Source organism: Rattus norvegicus, chromosome 10, assembly GCF_036323735.1.
Source record: "Rattus norvegicus strain BN/NHsdMcwi chromosome 10, GRCr8, whole genome shotgun sequence".
NCBI classification, from domain to species: Eukaryota; Metazoa; Chordata; class Mammalia; order Rodentia; family Muridae; genus Rattus; species Rattus norvegicus.
In genome coordinates, this window is record NC_086028.1 from 107,017,344 (window position 1) to 107,036,929 (window position 19,586).

A 19,586-nucleotide genomic window follows, 5' to 3' on the forward strand; every position below is an offset into this window, starting at 1 on the left:
TTCGCTGGATGGTCATGGCGGCGGCAGAGGGCGGAGGGCGGTGCCGGCTCCGCCTTCCATGAGGTGCAGTAGAGCCTAGCTTACGACACTAACTTGATTGAGCTGGCCAGGCCGCGGCCTCTGAGCAAGGTGCTCTGAAGTCGCTGCGGTTCGGCCTCCTCCGCCCAGTCAGCGCACTCTTCCTGCCTCACACACCTATCTTTGCCAACTTTTACCATCAGGCCTTAACCAGGCAAAAACTGACAGGAGGACATGTCCGGACCGGGTAGCTACCAGTCGAAGGAAAAGATCCACCCCCATTTTCTGATTGGCTCCTGGGAGGGACCTGCCACTTCCTGACACTCTCATTGGCTTAGGTGACAGAGGCGTGGTGAGCATGCCATACCATCCTCGCCCTCTTTTCATTGGCTCAGGGGTGTGGCCCATCTTGCTTCGGCTTCCTCATTGGCCTACTACAGTTCTTGGGGGCGGGGCCTTCGTGGATGAAGACAACAAAGGGTCGCCGATCTCCAGCGGGCGGCAGGCGGCGGTGTTCCAGTCTTCCTTACTCCGTTCAGCAGAGGCTCGTCGGCCTCCCGCTAGTCCCACTCCAGATGAAGTGTGAGCACTGCACACGAAAGGTGGGTGCGTCGTCCGGCGGGGCTAGGGGCGAAAGCCAAGGCCGCGAATCGATAGTGAGGGCCGGGCTGGGCCGGGTGCACCTTGATCTGTATTATGTCGGTCTCTGACAGCCATCACCTGTCTGCGGAAGACTGGGCGGCGAGCTGGCTGCTGTCCACTGCGGGCGAACGCACCGCCGGGACTCGCCGTGAAAGCTACTGTTCTGGGGCCAGTGCTTGATCTCAGTCCTGGCATCCTGTTGTGGAAGTGAACGCTTAATAAAGTAATTAGAAATGCTTTGAGCGGCTCTTACAGTTAAACAACAAACTTCAATGAAAAGAAGTGGAGAAGGAATCAGGGGCAGGCAGGGCCCTCCTGTCCTGTTCCACTAGGTGGCTGAAGTGACTGACAGCCGCCGCACTTGCTTTCGCATGGTGATAACATATGCAGGAATCTTGTTTTCACAGGAATTGTATCATATCCAAATACTCCATACGTTGTCTGTATTCTTGTGTAATAGCCACATCTGTGTTCGTATATCCATTACGACTAGATCACTTCTGTTCTTAGTTATCAGAATACAAATGGAGGGTGTGTGTGTGTGTGTGTGTGTGTGTGTGTGTGTGTGTGTGTGTTTGTGTTTATGTGTACCTTTCTGTAAGCATGGATGATTTTACTTTGTAGAAAGGGTTTCTAGAAGTAAGATCGACTGCTCAGGACCTGTTTTGGTTTTTGGCATCATTCTAAATTATTCTTGGCTGAGCTCAGTGCTACAGACCTATGTGATCCCAGTGCTTGAGAGATTGAGGCAAGAGATCATAAGCTCAAAACTAGATAGTGCAATTCATCAAGAGCCTATCTCACCTTTTAAAAAACCTTTTAGAGTAGCACACATCTTCACCCGAGCACTCAGGAGGTAGAGGCAAACTTTCTGTGAGTTTGAGGTCAACCTGGTCTACATGGTGAGTTCCAGGACAGCCAGGGCTATGGAGAAAGACTTGATTTAAAAAAAGAAAAATAATTTAAAAAAAATAGAGAATTAAAAAATAAAAATAGGGTTTGGGGATTTAGCTCAGTGGTAGAGTGCTTGCCTAGCAAGCACAGGACTCTGGGTCCAGTCCTCAGCAAAAAAAAAGAAGAAGAAAAAGAAAAAATAAAAATAGAGAAAAGAAAAATAATTTCCCCTTTTAACATCCCCCGTCCTCTTTTTTTTTTTTAAAGGAATGTAGTAAAAAATCAAAAACTGATGACCAGGAGAATGTGTCCGTTGATGTGCCCAGCCCAGCCCAGGAGAATGAAGAGGCAAGTAAATGTTTCAGTTTTGTGTCAGCCTAATGTGAATGGAGTGGCTACTGTTGTTGGTTCTCCTGTCAGGGTCTCATATCACCTTGCACTTCACTGCTCTAAGAAAGACTGAAGTAAAAAGTAGTAAGGGCCAAGTATAGAACAGTCTTGAGTCTTCTCAAACACACCAGGCCAGGCACTGCACGAGAAATAGGAACATCCTGGTAAGTGTTGAAACCTGTGTTCTCTAAAATGGAAGGAACTCATATTATGTAATGCATGCAAAGACTTGAAACTGAAGTTCCATGATTCTTTGAGCTTGCTGTTTAAGTTAACCAAACTGCTTGTTTAGTTCAGTTCTTGTTTTAGCTAATAGTGATGCTTATTTGTACATATTGTATCATACTCGGAGCTGACCTTTATGTCTGCCTCACTTCATGCTCTGAAGAGGCATTTGCTTCTGCACTTGTCCCGCCATGCTATGGATTCACAGAGAAGGTTACAATCATTGTTCTCTTAGAAAATATTAGGACTAGTCAGGAATGCTGGCACACTTCTGGAGTCCCAGCCCAAGATCAACCTAAGCTATATAATGAGAACTTACAGGTCTCAAAACAATAACTGAGGGCTAAGGATCTAGTCAGCTGATAGAATGCTTAGCTGACTAGCCTGAAGTTCTGAGCTCAACCATGTACAAATTGATTTTAGAGCTGACTAGATAGCTCAGCTGGTAAACACACTTGCCACTGAGTCTCAGGATGTCAGTTTGATCCCCAGAACCCACGTGAGACATCTGGCATCTTATGAACAGAGGTGACAGGAGAGGACCTGCTTTTACAAGTTGCCTTTCTACCTCTACACCAACATATGTGTGTATGTGTATACACACACATACACACACACACACACACACACACACACACACACACCATCAAACAAGAAAGCAATCAGTCAATATAATATAAAACCTTTTTATGTAAGTGTAGAATTAATGACATGGGAGAAGTAGGCAGCAGGATTTTTGTTTTCTTCGACCTAGGAGTTCTGATGTACTGTTTAATCTGATGGGGATAGTTCTCCTGTGTGCCAGTGCTGTGCTTTGGAAAATAGGCCTTTGGGGAGCAGCAGTGCACCAAGAGGCAGTGATCTCTAGAGTCCTGCATCAGTTTGGGCCAGTGCTTTATTCACTAGGCCTACCCTGTCACATAAAATCCCGTTGACATGTTAGTACATACCTGAGAGGTAGAGGCCTGCCTAGACTACATAGCAAAATTCTGTCTCAAAAAAAAAATAAATAAAACAACCCTTTTGAGGCCCTATTTCTTATCAGTGTTGTGAGGAGTTGGGTTTCTTTCCTCCCACGGTTCTGGTAAGGGTGAGATAAGTTTGAACATAGTCTAACCAGCATCTTGGCAGTTTAGTGTGGACATAGTTTTTAAAAGGAATGCTGGGGAAGAGTTGGTAGACTGGGCCCTGAAGGTAAGAATTCAAGGTAGGAAGGAACATTGGATAGATATGTGCACTACATAAATGCCTGGTGCCCGCTGGGGTCAGAAGAGGATGTCTGATGCCCTGGAGTTGGAGTTATAGATGGTTGTTAACCACTATATGGAGCTGGGTCCTCTGAAAGAGCAGCCACTGCTATTGACTGCTGGGCCATCTCCAGCTCCTATCTATCTACTTTACTTTTTGAGGTGGTCACACTTGCTAGGTAGACCCTGCTAGCCTTGAGTTCAATGATCCTTCATCTGCTTCAGGAGTCCTGAGACTAAAGGACTCCTTTTTTAAAAATCTGGGTATATGTGGCCTCCTTCCCCCAACCCCCTGGTTGTATGCTTTTGGATAGGTTACAGAAGCCAGGGAGCAGGAGAATTGATGGACATCACTTAGAAGGCAGGTTTAGCTTCCAGTGCCTAGCTAGACAGCCAGAGGAATAGCAGGGATGCTGGGCTGACCTTATGACAGGAACGGGAAGGCTGCTTTGGAAATGGCGAGGACTATATCAAAAGAAGAGGGCCTCCGTAAAGTCTAGCAGTATACAAGAACAAGAAAGGAAGGAAGATGAGGGGGTGGGAAGGAAACTGAATGTTGTTTATTTATTTTCTTATTTTGGAGACAGGATCTCATTATGTAGTTCTGCTTGGCCTGGAACTCACTATGTAGATCAGGCTGGTCTTGAACTCAAGAGATCCACTTGTCTCTGTCTCTGGAGTGCTGGGATTAAAGACATGTGTCATGGTGCTCAGCCAAGAACTATATTTTAAAACAACACACACACACACACACACACACACACACCAAAATGCAAGTAAGTTTATTGACACACACCGGTAAGGTAATCCCATCACTCAAAGTTCTTAGATGCAACTGGTGTAAGTTCAAGGCCATCCTCTGCTATATAGTGAATACCAGATCAAGTCTACATAGCAAGATCCTATCTAAAAATATCAACAAACTATGCAAAAAATAAAACTGCATAGACTCCCTTCAGAGCTTCTGTAATTGACTGAAATGACTCTGGCTTATTTTAGCATCTTCCTGTGTTAACTCACGAATACCACTGAACACCTATTGTTTTTATTTCATTTTTTACTAATCCCCGATTTGAACTTGAGCCTTGCACTTGCTAGGAGAGCTATGACACTCACCTAACCTCTAGTGCCTAGCACCTTCCAGGCTCTCAGAGACGCTAGGGAGCATAAGGGACATGAGATGCTCACCCCTGTGAGGTCATTAAGGGGGACAAACAAGTTGACACTGTGTGGTAATGGGCCCTGGATGGTAATGGATCAGGATGACAGCTCTGTTGGGCCAATAGTTGGGTGACAGAGCTCATTTGGAATATTTTCTGGAAGCACTCAAGAAGAGTCAAAGCCAGTATGACTGAATGCAGTCCCAGAGGGGCAGCGCGGGGCAGCGCAGGGCAGCACAGGCAAAAGCTGTGCTGTGAACCCTGCTCTGAGAGTGCTGTGAGGGCTTCAAGTGATGGAAATGTGGCTTGTGCTTTATAAGAGTTCTCTGGGGACTAAAAAGGGGCAGAGTAGGAAATGGGAGGTAAGGTTCAAAATGGGTTTAAAGGGACCAAGTCCTAGAGTCCCAGCATCCAGGTGTTCAGTCCCCCCGTTTTTAAGGTGGGGATGGGGCAACCATGAGCACCAGCAGTTCCGTGTCAGCTGAACTGAGGTCTGAGGTCTGTGTTGCTCACAGGTGGAAACCTTACGCCAGTCCTGACTGTAAGGAAAGTCTGCTCATCAGTGTGGAGCAGGAGGAGCTAGGCAGAAAAGCCAGGAGCTGGTTGACAGGTACTGGAGAGGAACGGTGGAAGAAGAGGAGAAGGAGATGGCTATTGGGTCACTTTGCAGCAGGCAGGAGCACCATCTTCCCACATGACATCCTGGGGCTAGTGTCATCGGCATGACTCCTCAGAGCTATCAATAGCTTTGTGCCGTGACATGTGCCACCACCACCCTGAGTTGCTCAGAACTGAAATCATTGACAGTAGCTCCTGACACCTCAGTCATGACTTTGTCTCCATGTTGAATGTCAATTCTTTTCTTCTGTATTGTGCTTATGCAGTTACCTTCCCTAAAGAAACCATGCCACCAGCCAGGCAGTGGTGGTGCCTTTAATCCTAGCACTCAGAAGGCAGAGGCAGGCGGATCTCTGTGAATTCCAGGCCAGCTCTCAAAATCCTGTCTCAAAAGACCAAAAAAAGAAAAAAGAAAAAAAAAAGAAGAAAAGAAACAATATTTTAACACCATTTTCTTTCACAGAAGGGAGAATTCCATAAGTTGGCAGATGCAAAAATATTTCTGAGTGACTGCCTGGCCTGTGACAGCTGTGTGACTGTGGAGGAAGGTGTCCAGCTTTCCCAGCAGAGTGCCAAGGATTTCTTCCATGTCCTGAATCTTAATAAGGTATGGTGTCAGCCTGGACGGATGGTGCAGACCTGTGATTCCAGCTACTGGGAAACTGGGGCAGGAGACGTGCAAGCTCAAATTCGGCCTAGGCTACAAAGCTAATTCAAGACCACCCTGGGCAACTACAATGGTAGAACATTTGTCTAGCATAGATGGATGGATGGATGATAGCGTCCTAGTTAGGGTTACTATCATTATGATAAAATATAGTACCAGTGTTTATGACCTGTTTATAATCAAAAGCAAGTTGGGGAGGAAAGAATTCACTTGGTTTACATGTCCACATAATAGTACATCATTGAAGGGGAAGTCAGGTTAAGAACTGAAGCAGGGTAGGAACCTGGAGGCAGGAGTGGGTGCAGAGAGACCTTGGGGGAGTGCTGCTACTGGATAGTTCATCATGGCTTGTACAACCTGCTTTCTTACAGAACCCAGGATAACCAGCTCAGGTGGGTGGTACCCTCCCCTATCATTAACTAATTAAAAAGATGCCCTGCAGCTGTATCTTACAGAAACATTTTCTGAATGGAGGTTCCCTCCTTCCAGACAACTCTAGCTTGTGTCAAGTTGGCACAAAACTATCCATCATAGTCAGACACACAACACATACACACACACACACACACACACACACACACACACACACGATTAGATAAAAAAAATACATCCAGGGTTCTTTTTTTTTTTTTTTTTTTTTTTTTTGGAGCTGGGGACCGAACCCAGGGCCTTGCGCTTCCTAGGTAAGCGCTCTACCACTGAGCTAAATCCCCAGCCCCCATATCCAGGGTTCTTGATAGCCATGTGCCTGTAGATCTGGCCCCATCGATGTGTGTCATTGCTCCTTAATTCTTTGTATCTGCAACTTGTTCTTGATTTGATGGGGTTTACTGATGTTTTGTAAAACATGCTATATTTTATTATGTCCCATGATGTTGATTTTTCTATGTGTATTGGAATTCTGTTGATTAACATGTCTATCTTGTATGTGGTATGGTATTTTATTTTATTTGGTTTTCCCAGATAAGATTTCTTTGTGTAGCCCTGGCTGTCCTGGAACTCACTCTGTGCAGATCAGGCTGGCCTTGAAATCACAGAGATCCACCTGCCTCTGTCTCCTGAGTGCTAGAATTAAAGGCATGCACCATCACCATCTGGCAGTATATGGCATTTTATAAATTTAGTATTTGACTGGTTAGTTAAAGTATCTTAGCTTTAAAAGTTTATTAAATGAAAAAATCTATTTTGTAATCACTACCTTTTAAAAAAAAAAAAACATTTATTATGTCTAAGTACATTGTAGCTGTCTTCAGACACACCAGAAGAGGGCATCAGATCTCATTACAGATGGTTGTGAGCCACCATCTAGTTGCTGGGATTTGAACTCAGGACCTTTGAAGAGCAGTCAGTGCTCTTAACTGCTCAGCCATCTCTCCAGCCCAAACCTTTTTGTGTTGTGTGACATTGTCTGTGTATCCAGGCTGATCTCAAAATTTCTGTTCTCCTTTCTCAGCCTATACAGTACTAGGATTATAGGCACATGCAGCATGATGGGAGCTTTGTGCCTCTTGTGTTTGGATTATATTGGCTAGAACTTTTAAAGGGATGCAAAGTAGCAACGTGGTAAGTGGTGCTGGCTAAAACCTAAAAGTTTATAAGTTGGCTTTTAAATTGGATCTTGTTGGAAATTTACAGTTAGCTTTCCCTGTCATCCTGCATTTCACCTGCAGATAATGACCCCCACCTTGGAGCCTCACAGACTCCAACATTAGAGCCAGCACTGGAGACCTAGGCACCGGGGACATTAGTGTGAATCCTCCGTTTTCTGGGGTGATCAGAGCCAACCACTCACCCCCACACCAGGATTCCATGCTTTTGTGTGTGTGTTGGGTGGTGGGGGTTCAAGACAAGACTTTTATTCTCTTTGTAGCCCTGGCTGTCTTGGAACTTGCTTTGTAGCCTACATCATCATCATCATCATCATCACCATCACCATCTTCTTCCTCTTCCTCCTCTTCCTCTTCTCCTTCTTCTTCTTCTTTCTCTCTCTTTAAATATAATTTAGATTTTTTATGTTTTTCTGGGCTGTGTGGAGCATGCCTTTAGTCCCAGCACTGCAGGTGCATTTCCGAGTCTGAAGCCAGCCTGGTCTGTAGAACTTGTTCCAGTGTAGAGCTACCCAGAGAAACCCTATCTTGAAAAACAAAACAAAACAAAAAACCCAACCAACCAACCAAACAAACAAACAAAAAACCCCAAAAAGCTATTTGCTATTTCCATTAAACATGTGACATTATTATTTCTCCCTCTAGAGATGTGACACCTCAAAGCACAAAGTTCTGGTTGTGTCTGTGTGTCCTCAGTCTCTGCCTTATTTTGCTGCTAAATTCAATCTCAGTGTCACTGATGCATCTCGAAGACTGTGTGGCTTCCTCAAAAGTCTGGGTGAGTAAGTCACCTCTTCATAACAGCACAGATGTATACTTCCAGCTCATGAAGGGCCCTTCTCATTTTTCAAGTTCAACTTTCAAGGGCACAGGAGAGAAAAACTTGAGGAGAGGCTTCTGGAATGTCAAAAGGACCTCATTCCCTGTGTCACTACAGTCTGTGCTGTGTGTGGATGGATGCTTGTTACAGTGAGCTTGGTCCATTGGTAGTAGGAAGTGAACATCTGTGAACTATGGACAGTGATTACTAGGCTTCTACACTTGCCTCCAGCTCACAGAACGATTATTTGAGAGTTATTTCTACAGTGACTAATGTCCATTTTCCATCAAACCTTTCTCTAGCTGGTAAGCTGTAGCACTCAGCTACATCCCACCCCCAAGCACGTGTTCTTTATATGAGGAATGGAAGGTGGGAATTTGCCACGGTGGTTGGTTGTACTCATCTTTAATTCCAGGATTTGGAAAGCAGAGATGGGCAGATAACCCTATGAGTTCAAGGTCAGTTTTGTCCACATAGTAAGGTCTAGGCCATCCAGGGGTATACAGTGAGCCCTTGTCTGAAAAAAAAAAAAGCTAGTCATGGTAGCTGACTCCTATAACTACAGCATTGGTGGAAGAGCTGAGACAAGTAGATTTTAGGAGCTCCCTAGCTAGCCAGTCTAGACAAAATAGCAAACTTCAAGTTCTGTGAGAAAAATACCTCAAAAAGTAAGGTGGAGGGCAAGCAAGATGCTTCAGAAAGTAAGGGCTCTCCAGTATGGGAGAGTGTGGTTGTAAATTCATTACCCCCAACCCTACAAAAAAGTGAGAGGCAAGAAGATACTGTCACACATGCCTATAATCATAGCATCCAGGAAGCAAAGGCAGGAGGATCATCTGTGAGTTTAAGGCCAGCCTGGTGAACACAGTGAGTTCCAGGCTGGCCAGGACTTTGTTTCAGGCAAGAAGAAGGTAAAACACCCAGTCTGCACCAGGCCACTGTTGTAAGAAAAGTATCCAGACTAACTATGGTGGTAGCTAAGGAGAGACATGTGTCATCAAATCTGTGATCTGTGTTTCTGGCTGGAACTGGAGAAGGCAAAGTTGAGAAAATTAGGTTGCTCAGAAGCTGGGGATGGCTATTTCTACCTGTAGTGCTAGCATCCTAGAGCCTAAGGTAGGAAGATTCCAAGCTTATGGCTAGCTTGGGCTACATTGAGAGACCTTATCAAAAATAACAACAACAAAAAGCGAAGTGTTGTGGTCCACACTTTTAATCATAACAGGTGGGAACCAGATAAATGATCACAACCTAGTCTATACAGTCTAGTGAGCTTGGCAGCAGCCAGGACTGCATAGTAAGATCAATGATAGAAATGAAAAACAAAGTACAGAGAAGTTAGATGTGATCTGGATCCATACTTGGTCTGAGAGAAGAATCCATGTCCTTCTTTCCTGCAGGAGTGCACTATGTATTTGACACAACAATAGCTGCAGATTTCAGCATTCTGGAGAGTCAGAAGGAATTTGTACGCCGGTATCACCAGCACAGTGAGGAACAGCGTGAGCTGCCCATGTTGACCTCTGCCTGTCCTGGTGAGCACAATGCTGGTACTATTTCACCAGAACTGTAGAAATAATCATGGCCCTAGCTTTGACTGGAGGATGGCAGGCCCCTCCCACCCAGTTTTGTAGAGCAGGACACCTTACAAATAGGAACAGTATAGAGGAGGTGTGTTGGCTCACCCTGGAGTGACAGTCTGGAATTCACTGTACCCAGTGCTCAAAGGCAGGAGAAAACTGTGGAAACTGACCTCATGCGTCCCTCCACTCCCAATTTTTCTTTCTCTCTCTCTAGGTTGGGTCAGATATGCTGAGCGGGTACTGGGACGCCCCATCATCCCATATCTTTGTACTGCCAAGTCCCCTCAGCAGGTCATGGGCTCCTTGGTGAAGGATTATTTTGCCAGACAGCAGGTAAGCCAGTGTCTTCAGAGAGTAGCAGTAGAGGGTAGACTCAAGGTGAGTAAGGCCTGAGGGGAAACACTGTACACTGCGGATAGCATTGCCCTGGACCTCACCCACAGAGACACTGCCTGGTTGCTTCTGTTCCACCTGACAACCTCATTTAGCCATAGAAAACATTTCTTCATTTATAAAGTTACCACAGTTGGCAAATTACCACCCCCACCACTCCCATACCATATGTGTATTGAGTTGAAGGGACAGAAAATTGGCTCTTCTTGGCCTCTTATACCTGCTGCGAGAGTTCTGGTGTTTCTTAGTCTTCTCAGGGCTCTCCTAGTAGAGCCCAAGTTAGAGATTCTCTTCCAGCTCATAGCGGGGGCAGCTGAGCCTAGAGCTCTGGCCTCTGCAACCTCTTGGCTTAACCCCCTAGAGGGCTAGGGTCACAATATGTTTCCTCTTGAACTCTACTCCTGTCCTGAGTGGGGCTTTGCTATTCATGTCAGTGTAAAAGTCACCGTGCAACTGTTGGCTCTGGGTTTGTCTCAGCAGAGGGGAGGTCTAGATGTTGCCACTTGAACAGTTTCAGAAAGTCTTCTGGTAAAGCAGGCACAGCACAAACCTGTTCTTACCTATGCAGAGCTCATGGGACACACACAGCCACCCGTGGGGCAGGGTGGGAGCAGCGGCTGGGACACTGCACTCTCTGTGCCGTCCCCGCCTCTGAGCGCGTGCTCTCCTCCTCCACAGAGCCTGGCTCCAGAGAAAATCTTCCATATTGTTGTGGCTCCCTGCTATGATAAGAAGCTGGAAGCTCTTCGAGAGGGACTTTCTCCTACTTTAAATGGTGCTAGGGGCACTGACTGTGTGCTGACGTCAGGTGAGAGGTGAATGGCTGCTCTGACAGGCCAGTGTGGCCAAGCTGTCTGATGGCACTGATAGCCAAGGGTTCTTGGGGTCTCAGTGGCCTGAAGTGAAGAAGATTCTTCCATCTTCTCCAGATGAGTCAGGGCTGTGGGACGCCATACGAGCATGTGTTCCTACACCACAGCCCATCAACATGTCTTTCCTATAGAAGGAAGGCAAAGGTACTTGTGCACACAGATAAGCAAAGAGAAGCCAGGAAGGTTAAACAGGTTGAACAGATGTTTAACGTGTCTTCCTCATGGGATGTTGGGAATGGATGTAGTTTCTAAATCAGTAAGAACCCATCTTAGGGAGGAAGCCATATACTTTGTAAAGAGCATCAGTGTCTTAAGCTGTGTTTTACACATGGGCTGAGTTGTTTGCAAAGAATCTTTTTTTCTAAAATCATGCTGTGCTTAAATATGCTAAAATAAACGAACTGGTGGTCAGACTCTCAAGTCTTGGCCCAGCCCTGGTACCTAAAATTGGGCTGAATTTTATTCTTGTCTTTGGTGGATCATTTCCCTGCCCACTATAAACCCTGCAGGGACCCTCCTTACTTTCTCATGGGTGAGAAAACCAATATACTATTGGACACAAAGAACATTTTTTTTTACACTGAATAAGGTGAAAAATTCAAATATTCTCTGGTGATACTGCATTTAGTGGCCCTGTTGGGACGCTTTTCAGATGGTATGCTTTAGAGCAGCACTCCTCAACCTGTGGGTCATGTGTGATTCCTACAGGTGTCAAATATCAGATATTTACAGTATGCCTCATAACTAGCAAAATTATAGTTATGAAGTAGCAAGGAAAGTAATGTTATGGTTGGAGGTCACCACAGCAGGTGCTGTATTAAAGAGTCACAGCGGGGTTGGGGATTTAGCTCAGTGGTAGAGTGCTTGCCTAGCAAGCACAAGGCCCTGGGTTCGGTCCCCAGCTCCGAAAAAAGAAAAAAGAAAAAGAAAAAGAAAAAAAAAAAGAGCCACAGCAATCAAGACAGTTGAGAACCTCTGACTTTGAGACTGTGGCAGATTTGGTTGGGAATGGAAATTATCCAATGATATCCTGGGAGCTTTCAGAAAAAAGAATCCAAGAGCATTTCTTGAAGCTTGTTAGGATCCAGACTCATCTACTTGAATTAGATTCTGAAAATTGATTCTTTGAAGGTGTTCAGACCCGGGTCACATGGCCTGGTTATCTGCCAGGATGACCTGGAAGATTAGGAGCTCTCTTCCTCCATGTCTTGGGAGTCTAGCTTTGACACACGGAAAGATCCTTCCCCAAGGCGGGACAGGGTTTCAGGAGGGCAAGATGTTTAAAGGTGCTGTTCTATATTTCCTGAGCAGGAGACCCAATGTCTCTCTACTCATATCAGTGGAATAAAAACCTTCAAGGGGACCATCTTAGAACCACATTGAGAATGTAAGCTGTGAGGTTGGGGATTTAGCTCAGTGGTAGAGCGCTTGCCTAGGAAGCGCAAGGCCCTGGGTTCGATCCCCAGCTCTGAAAAAAAAAAAAACCAAGAACCAAAAAAAAAAAAAAAAAAAAAAAAAAAGAGAATGTAAGCTGTGCTGTATGTTCGCAATGTCTCATGGTACCTGGTGTCTTGCTGTTCTCTAGGGAACTCTGACAGGGGCTTTTCTTGGGAACCCTTATATAGGAAGAAGGTAGTATAGAAAATGCTTCTGGTTACAATCAGCTGTTGAGGTAGCAGTGTCCATGTGTCACAACAGAGCAGTGTAGTGTGGAACATACGCAGGTTTCTACTTCAAGGTGACATAAAGCACGTACAGAATTGCCTCAGTTCAGAGTCCAAATGAGGAATTCTGTTTTCACATCTTCTTAGTGTTTTCTTGATACTAGCATTACTTTATCCTGGTTAGGGGCTCCTGTTACATGGAATAGATTATACAACAAGGAGTGGTCCCAGGTTCCTAATGCAGAGTCTCTGGGAGAAGCAAACCCTAACCCCAAGCCCTTAGCCACCTGTCTTCCTGTTAGTGACTCATGCCTCTTTTTTTTCCAGGTGAAATTGCTCAGATAATGGAGCAAAGTGACCTCTCTGTGAAAGACATTGCTGTGGATACTTTGTAAGTGGCATCTTTGTAAGGTGGGATGGGCCTCTGGTGAGCTTTGCAGGCCCCAGGGCTGCCCTGATTAGATCATGTGAGTACTGAGACAGGTTCCTGCAGCCCTACCACCCTGGCCTTTGAAATGGATTCAGGCAGGATTCTGGAGTAAGACACTATTCTCTAGTACTGCCAGGGCTTATGGGGCTTCCTGGAGTGATGGTCAGACTGTATCCTTCAGGGAGAAAGGCAAGCATAGAAGCTATTGGGGCAGAGCCCCATTTTTAACAGGATGGCTCCCTCTGGTCTCTGCATTAAGAACATACCTGCTGGGCTTCTTTTTTCCATGGTGCCTGCCACCCCCAGCCAGGACTTTGGCTCTTGCTGCATTCTTGGTCCCATTCAAAGTACATTGCAAAGAGCAAGTGCCCAACTGATGGCCTGGGTGCTACATTTGTGCCCCCTTTATGGGAGGCGAGACAGAAGTTTAAGAATTATAGCAGCTGGTGTACCTGCTGCCAGAGACTACCTGATAGCCCAGGGTGACCAAGGGTCCTCACTGTGGCCTGGACATAGTCAAGCACATACTTAAGTCATTCACCACAAGATCACCTTCCCCTGATTACATATGTAGCCACACAAAGACACAAGTGAGTGGACCCAGTGAAATAACCCATTTGCGGGGTTGGGGATTTAGCTCAGTAGTAGAGTGCTTACCTAGCAAGCGCAAGGTCCTAGGTTTGGTCTCAGCTCTGGAAAAAAATGATATAAAAAATTATTATTAAAAAAAAAAGAAATAGCCCGTTCGCAATCTTGGGCTAGATGCAAAGTGACATTTCATGTTGTTCATCAGAACTCATTAGGAATGTGCTTTTGGGGGCTGGAGAGATGACTAGTGGCTAAGATTGCTCACTGCTCTTTCAGAGGACCCAGATTTAGTTCTCAGCCCCCACATGGCTCTCAAAGTTTAAAAGTGACTTAGTCCTTTAAGTGATTTCCTGGATTCTGTTCCTATCAAAACTGGGTTAGTATTTGCTGCCTCTTCATCAACACAATAGAGATTTTGTCCTCTCTGTTTGAGGTTTGGAGACGTGAAGGAAATGGCAGTACGACGTCACGATGGAGTGAGCTCAGATGGGCATCTGGCTCATGTCTTCAGACATGCAGCCAAGGAGCTGTTTGGCGAGCACGTGGAGGAGATCACCTATCGTGCGCTGAGGTTTGAGCCAGCATATCTATAGCACTAGGAGTGGTGCTGACAGATCAGCCAGAGCTAAGGTGTGATGTCTGTGGCATATATGCAGTATGGGTGGTGTGCCTGAGGTATATGGCATACTGCTGCTCCACCAGTGGCTGTTCCATGGGAAAACCAGCACTGGTTACAACAGATAGGCCTTTTGTCTTTCCATTGACATCTTGGTGATATTTGAAATTTAAATTGAAAAATGGGTTAATATGGTAAACCTAGCCCTGGGGAGATAGAGGGAGGATTGTGAACTCAAAGTCAGCCAGGGCTACATAATGAGACTGGACCTCAAACTAACAGAAGTGATCTTTAGGTCATTGACCACTAAAATCAGTTTTATTGATTCATAGGAACAAAGACTTCCATGAGGTCACCCTTGAGAAGAACGGGGAGGTCTTACTGCGCTTTGCTGCAGCATATGGCTTTCGCAATATACAGAACATGATCATGAAGCTCAAGAAGGGCAAATTCCCATATCACTTTGTGGAGGTCCTTGCATGCCCCAGAGGTAAGGAGTGTAGAAGGCCCACTGACAGCCTGTCCAACAATACCATGCAAGGCAGGGTGCTCCCTCATGCCTTGGCATGCCATCCTCAGGCATGAAGGTTCCCTTCCCTCAACTGTAGTGCGAGAAGTAGACAGTTGTATCCTTAGACCTTCCCTTGTAGGTACCATATGGAAACCCCACTTGATACCATTGGGAACCAGCCCCTAAGGTCACTCACATGGGTCAGTATACAAGGACTCCTAGGAGCAGAAGCTGAACCTGTGCACAGTGGCAGCAGGAAAAGCAGATGTTACTTGCCGTTCCCCATGCTGCAGAGGAAAATTGAATCATGCAAGTGTAATGACCCCGGCAGGTGAGGAAAGTTCCCAACTAGGATGGAGAGACACTGAGAGCAGGCCAGAACGAGGACAGGACCTGGTAGTGCCTGGGTCTCTTGCTCAGACAGTACGTGTACGTACTGAGGAATGAAGGGAGCCATCTGAAGTAGTCTGCGCCCTGGGTCTGAAGGAGGAGCTATCTCCAGGTCAGGAGTGTCCAGGTCATCCTGAGCTCGGGATAATGAAAGACACTCAAGTAGGACACTAACATTCTCAGAAAGGCCCAGGGGGGCCAGGTAGTTTCTGACAATAGTCAGTAATGAAGAAAGGGTCCATGGAGAGTCTGACAGAGGCGAGGCCTATATTTCTAGTCCATGTCCCCAGGGATCTTCTAGGGGAAGGAAACGGTTAGTAGTCAGCATTTAAAAGAGGGGATGAAAGTAGGGGCCATCGACTTTTTCTGGGGCTCAGGAAAGTAGATGCTGTGTTGGAGCTCGGGCTACAGTAAGTGGAGACAAGATGGAACCTCTTGGAGGTTTGTCTGTCTGTTTGTTTTTCCTGGTGCTGAAGTCTGAACCCAAGGCGTTGTATGTGGTAGGTAAGTGCTCTTCCACTTAGCTATATATTCCCAGCCTGGTTCTTCTTTTTTTTTTTTTTTTTTTTTTTTTTTTTTTGGTTCTTTTTTTCGGAGCTGGGGATCGAACCCAGGGCCTTGCGCTTCCTAGGTAAGCGCTCTACCACTGAGCTAAATCCCCAGCCCCTAGCCTGGTTCTTCTAAATGAAAGTCTTGCTGCTAGGGTCGGAAACTAGCACCTTGAAGACACCAGATACACACTCTACCACTGAGCTGCTCCCACCCCTATGCGCTAAATGGCATTTTGGCACATCAAGGTATCATCTGCAGGTTTAAGAGTGGGTTGTACTGACAGAAGGCGATACATTCTCAGACCATATGACTGGGAAGTGTGGGCTTATGGAGAGCTCACATACCTCACTCGGCCCTGACCCATTCCTTGTTGGGCCTGCATACTGACAAGAGAATGTGCAAGTAGCTGTGCTCACATCCTGTCAACCATTCTATGCTCTTTGGGTTTGAGTAATTTTCAGAAGAAGCCAGAAATCCAGATAACAGACATAGCTGTCTGCTTCTTAAGGCATTTAGGTAAGACCAGTTTACTGGTGGTGTATATGGTAAGAACACCCAGGGCTCTCCTGGGCAGGCTCCATGACAATACTGTGAGCCCCAGTAACAACCTCAAGTCACATAGCACTGCCTATTTCATGCTTTTCTCCTGCTTCCAGCTGTGTGCCCTGAGGTAAAGCTCCCTCAAGAGGCCATTCCACAGGGAAGAAGAGGTCCACTTGTATGTGTCTTTCAGGATGCTTAAATGGCAGAGGCCAAGCACAGACAGAGGATGGCCACACAGATCGTGCGCTACTGCAGCAAATGGAAGGGATCTACTCCGGCATCCCCGTGTGGCCCCCAGAGAGCAGTACACATGTGCAGGAGTTGTACCAGGAGTGGCTCGAGGGTACTGAATCCCCCAAAGTCCAGGAGGTGCTGCACACCAGCTATCAGAGCTTGGAGCCTTGCACAGACAGCCTGGATATCAAGTGGTGACAAAGCCAGAAGGGCAGGAGGGGACAGCTCTGAGTGCAGAGTGGTGGGTGCTTCAAGAAACAGCGGGTCACTGCAGCTTTGCCAGCACTCCAGGACATGCAGTTTCATGTGGTGCTATCTTTGTAGCGTGTGAGGGAGAAGAATGTTTGCACGTGGGAGGAGCATTTTCCCTCTCTGCCTATCCTTGTATCCCAAGATTGTGAGAAAGATCCCAAAGATTCAAAATGTGTTCTTACAGAATCAAGACCCTGGGCTTGTGATCCACGAGCCTAAGATTATTGCTTCAGGAATGGAGACACCAGGAAGGGCTAGGCTGCTGTACAGTGGATAACTATGGCCTTTACAGAGGCCCATCTTCTGGCCCAATTGGCTCTTTTACTTGTATACATTTTTTGAAAATAATTTTGAATTCTAGGGCCAGCAAGACAGCTCACTGGTACCAACCTTAGTTTGATCTACAGAGCCCACATGTGGCAACAAAGGCACCATGGTATGCGTACATACCACTGAGGCCACACTCTCCAAAACAGCTATGAAGGAAATTATCCCGGTTGTAAGTCATAGTAACAGTGAGCCGTATTCTTCACAGTCACCGAAGGTCAGCAGCCATTACCACCTTGGCAAGCAGGACCGCTGGTGTGTGTGAGCCACTCACCCTTCCTTTTACTGGACCTGAGACTCAGCTTCGGGGGCCTCACCTCAGAAGAAAGGCACTGAGAACAGCATGTACGGCGCTCTGCATTTGATGCAATGTATATTTAAAAATAAACAAGTAGAGAAGTAAGAGGGTTGCCCACCTAGGCTTTGGGGTTTTAGGGGTGGTGCAGCTCACTGGTTATTGCTGTGGGGTAGGATAATAGAACAAAGGCTCCATAGACCCTGGAGTGGGTGAACACCTTTGTAATGTCCATCCCTGTAAACTCCTCCCCAGTGCCTTTTCATACAAATAGGCCCGGAGTATCCTCCCCCCACCCCCCACACATGCACACACACACACACACAAGGCCCACTGGTCTAGACAGCATCCCTTCAGCCCTCACTACTGCTAGTGTGAGCATGCCTTAGGGGAAACAGTATGTTCACACACAGAAAGAGCTGCCCGATGGTGAAATTCACAAAATCATGTGACACATACTAGAGTCCATCCAGGAGATAAAGGGGTTTGATGAAGCCCCTGAATTTTGCTCAGTATGTGACTACCTTGACCCTCAGTTTTTTTGTTAGCCCTGGCTTATGTTTTGTTTCTCCTGTGAATCTGTCTAGGAACATAACTGGATATGTTATTGTAAACCAGTGGTTCTCAACCTGTGGGTTGTGACCCCCCATAAAGGGGCCACATGTCAGATATTTACATTAGAATTCATAACAGTAGTGATGCTACAGTTATGAGGTAGCCATAATAATTCTATAATTGTTGGGGGTCATCATAACAGGAAAAACTAAAGGGTCACAGCATAGGAAGGTTGAGAACTACTGTTATAAATTATGAATTTTTTGCTTTCAGTCTCTATGCCTTGGGTATCTATCCCCAAAGTAACTGGTTATGGAATAAACAATGCAATGAAGTCTTGAGTATGGAGTTGAAGGAGTCAGATGTTCTCCTACCCTGGGCTATACCCTGTGGTCCACCTCCCTCACCATGCCCCAGCCTGGATGATATCACCTTTTCCCGAGTCCCTCCCTAATAAGTCAGGAGAAGGCTCAGAAGGCTCAGAACACTGGGAGTCAGTGTGGGAAGGGATGGACTCCCTGAAAACCTTGTGGCATAATAACAACCAAGGCTAGGTGCTAAAATATGAGATGCAGGGCCTTCTCTTTCACTGATGTTAGGCTGTGGCCCTGTGAGCTTTTCAAAATTGCAAGTGCCTTTCTGTTCCCACGTCACAATGAAAGCATGGTGGTACACACTTTAATCCCAGCACTTGGGGGCAGAGGCAGGTGGATCTCTGTGAGTTAGAGGGTAGTCTGGGTTACAGAGTGCGTTCCAGAACAGTCAGGGATACACAGAGAAGCCCCCCTTCCCCCAAAACCCCTAAGACAGCAGAAGCATGAAGTAAGCAAGTTCTTGACAGACAGGACCTAGCAAAGCAGCATGGCAGTTGCAGAGCAGACAATGCCTGCTGATGCGGGGCTGGTCCCAGCATGAGAGACAGCACAATCCCAAGTTCATATCTACCCAGTGCTCTGTTTAACGGTACTTCTGGTCTGGTTCAGCAGAGGCCCAATCTTAGTTTGCTTCCTACCTGGCCTGAGCTGTGGTGGTTTATATGACTGTGGACAACTTTGCTTTTACATGATGAGATTCTGTCTCAAAGACTACACTTGGTTTCTGTGACAGGTGATTTAGAAACAGTCCTGTCAGGGCTTGTGCCATAGGTCAGGAGCAGAGTGTGAGCCTAGCGTACATGGGCACCAAGCTCATCCTCTAGAAACAGTCGCAGAAAGTGGGGGGAGGATTGCGGCATCTTTCAACACATTCTTTGGACTTCTGTTAAGATATTATTCAGTGTGTGCCTTACCCATTACTGGTCAACGTGTGGGCTTTCCAGGTGCATCACAAGTGAGCCAATTACAGGAGTTGGGGATGCAACTGGCAGCTAAGCTGGGAACAGCACTCATCTGAGGGGCACAACTGGCTGAGAGGGTAGTGCAGGAAATGTGACTTCTTTTCCACTAGGCAGAGTACATGTGGGTTCCCTTCTGCAGCTACAGATGGGAAATTGC

At 46.3% G+C, this 19,586-nt stretch overlaps 1 protein-coding gene across 3 annotated transcripts; it reads left to right on the forward strand.

The window, feature by feature from the left end:
- On the forward strand, positions 1–18,434 carry Narf (nuclear prelamin A recognition factor). 3 transcript variants are annotated; one of them, XM_017597416.3, is made up of 11 exons: positions 1–620; positions 1,822–1,902; positions 5,658–5,801; positions 8,114–8,246; positions 9,689–9,823; positions 10,086–10,204; positions 10,943–11,072; positions 13,128–13,191; positions 14,252–14,389; positions 14,767–14,924; positions 16,544–18,434. In XM_017597416.3, exons 1-11 carry the CDS (start codon positions 483–485, stop codon positions 16,627–16,629), a joined length of 1,326 nt encoding a protein of 441 aa, XP_017452905.1. In that variant the 5' UTR covers positions 1–482; the 3' UTR covers positions 16,630–18,434. The 3 variants fall into 3 exon arrangements, with proteins under 3 accessions (XP_017452905.1, XP_006247961.1, NP_001034296.1); XM_006247899.5 differs by having other exon boundaries at positions 17,452–18,434; NM_001039207.2 differs by having other exon boundaries at positions 503–620; positions 16,621–18,434.
- Positions 18,435–19,586: the final 1,152 nt, after the last annotated feature.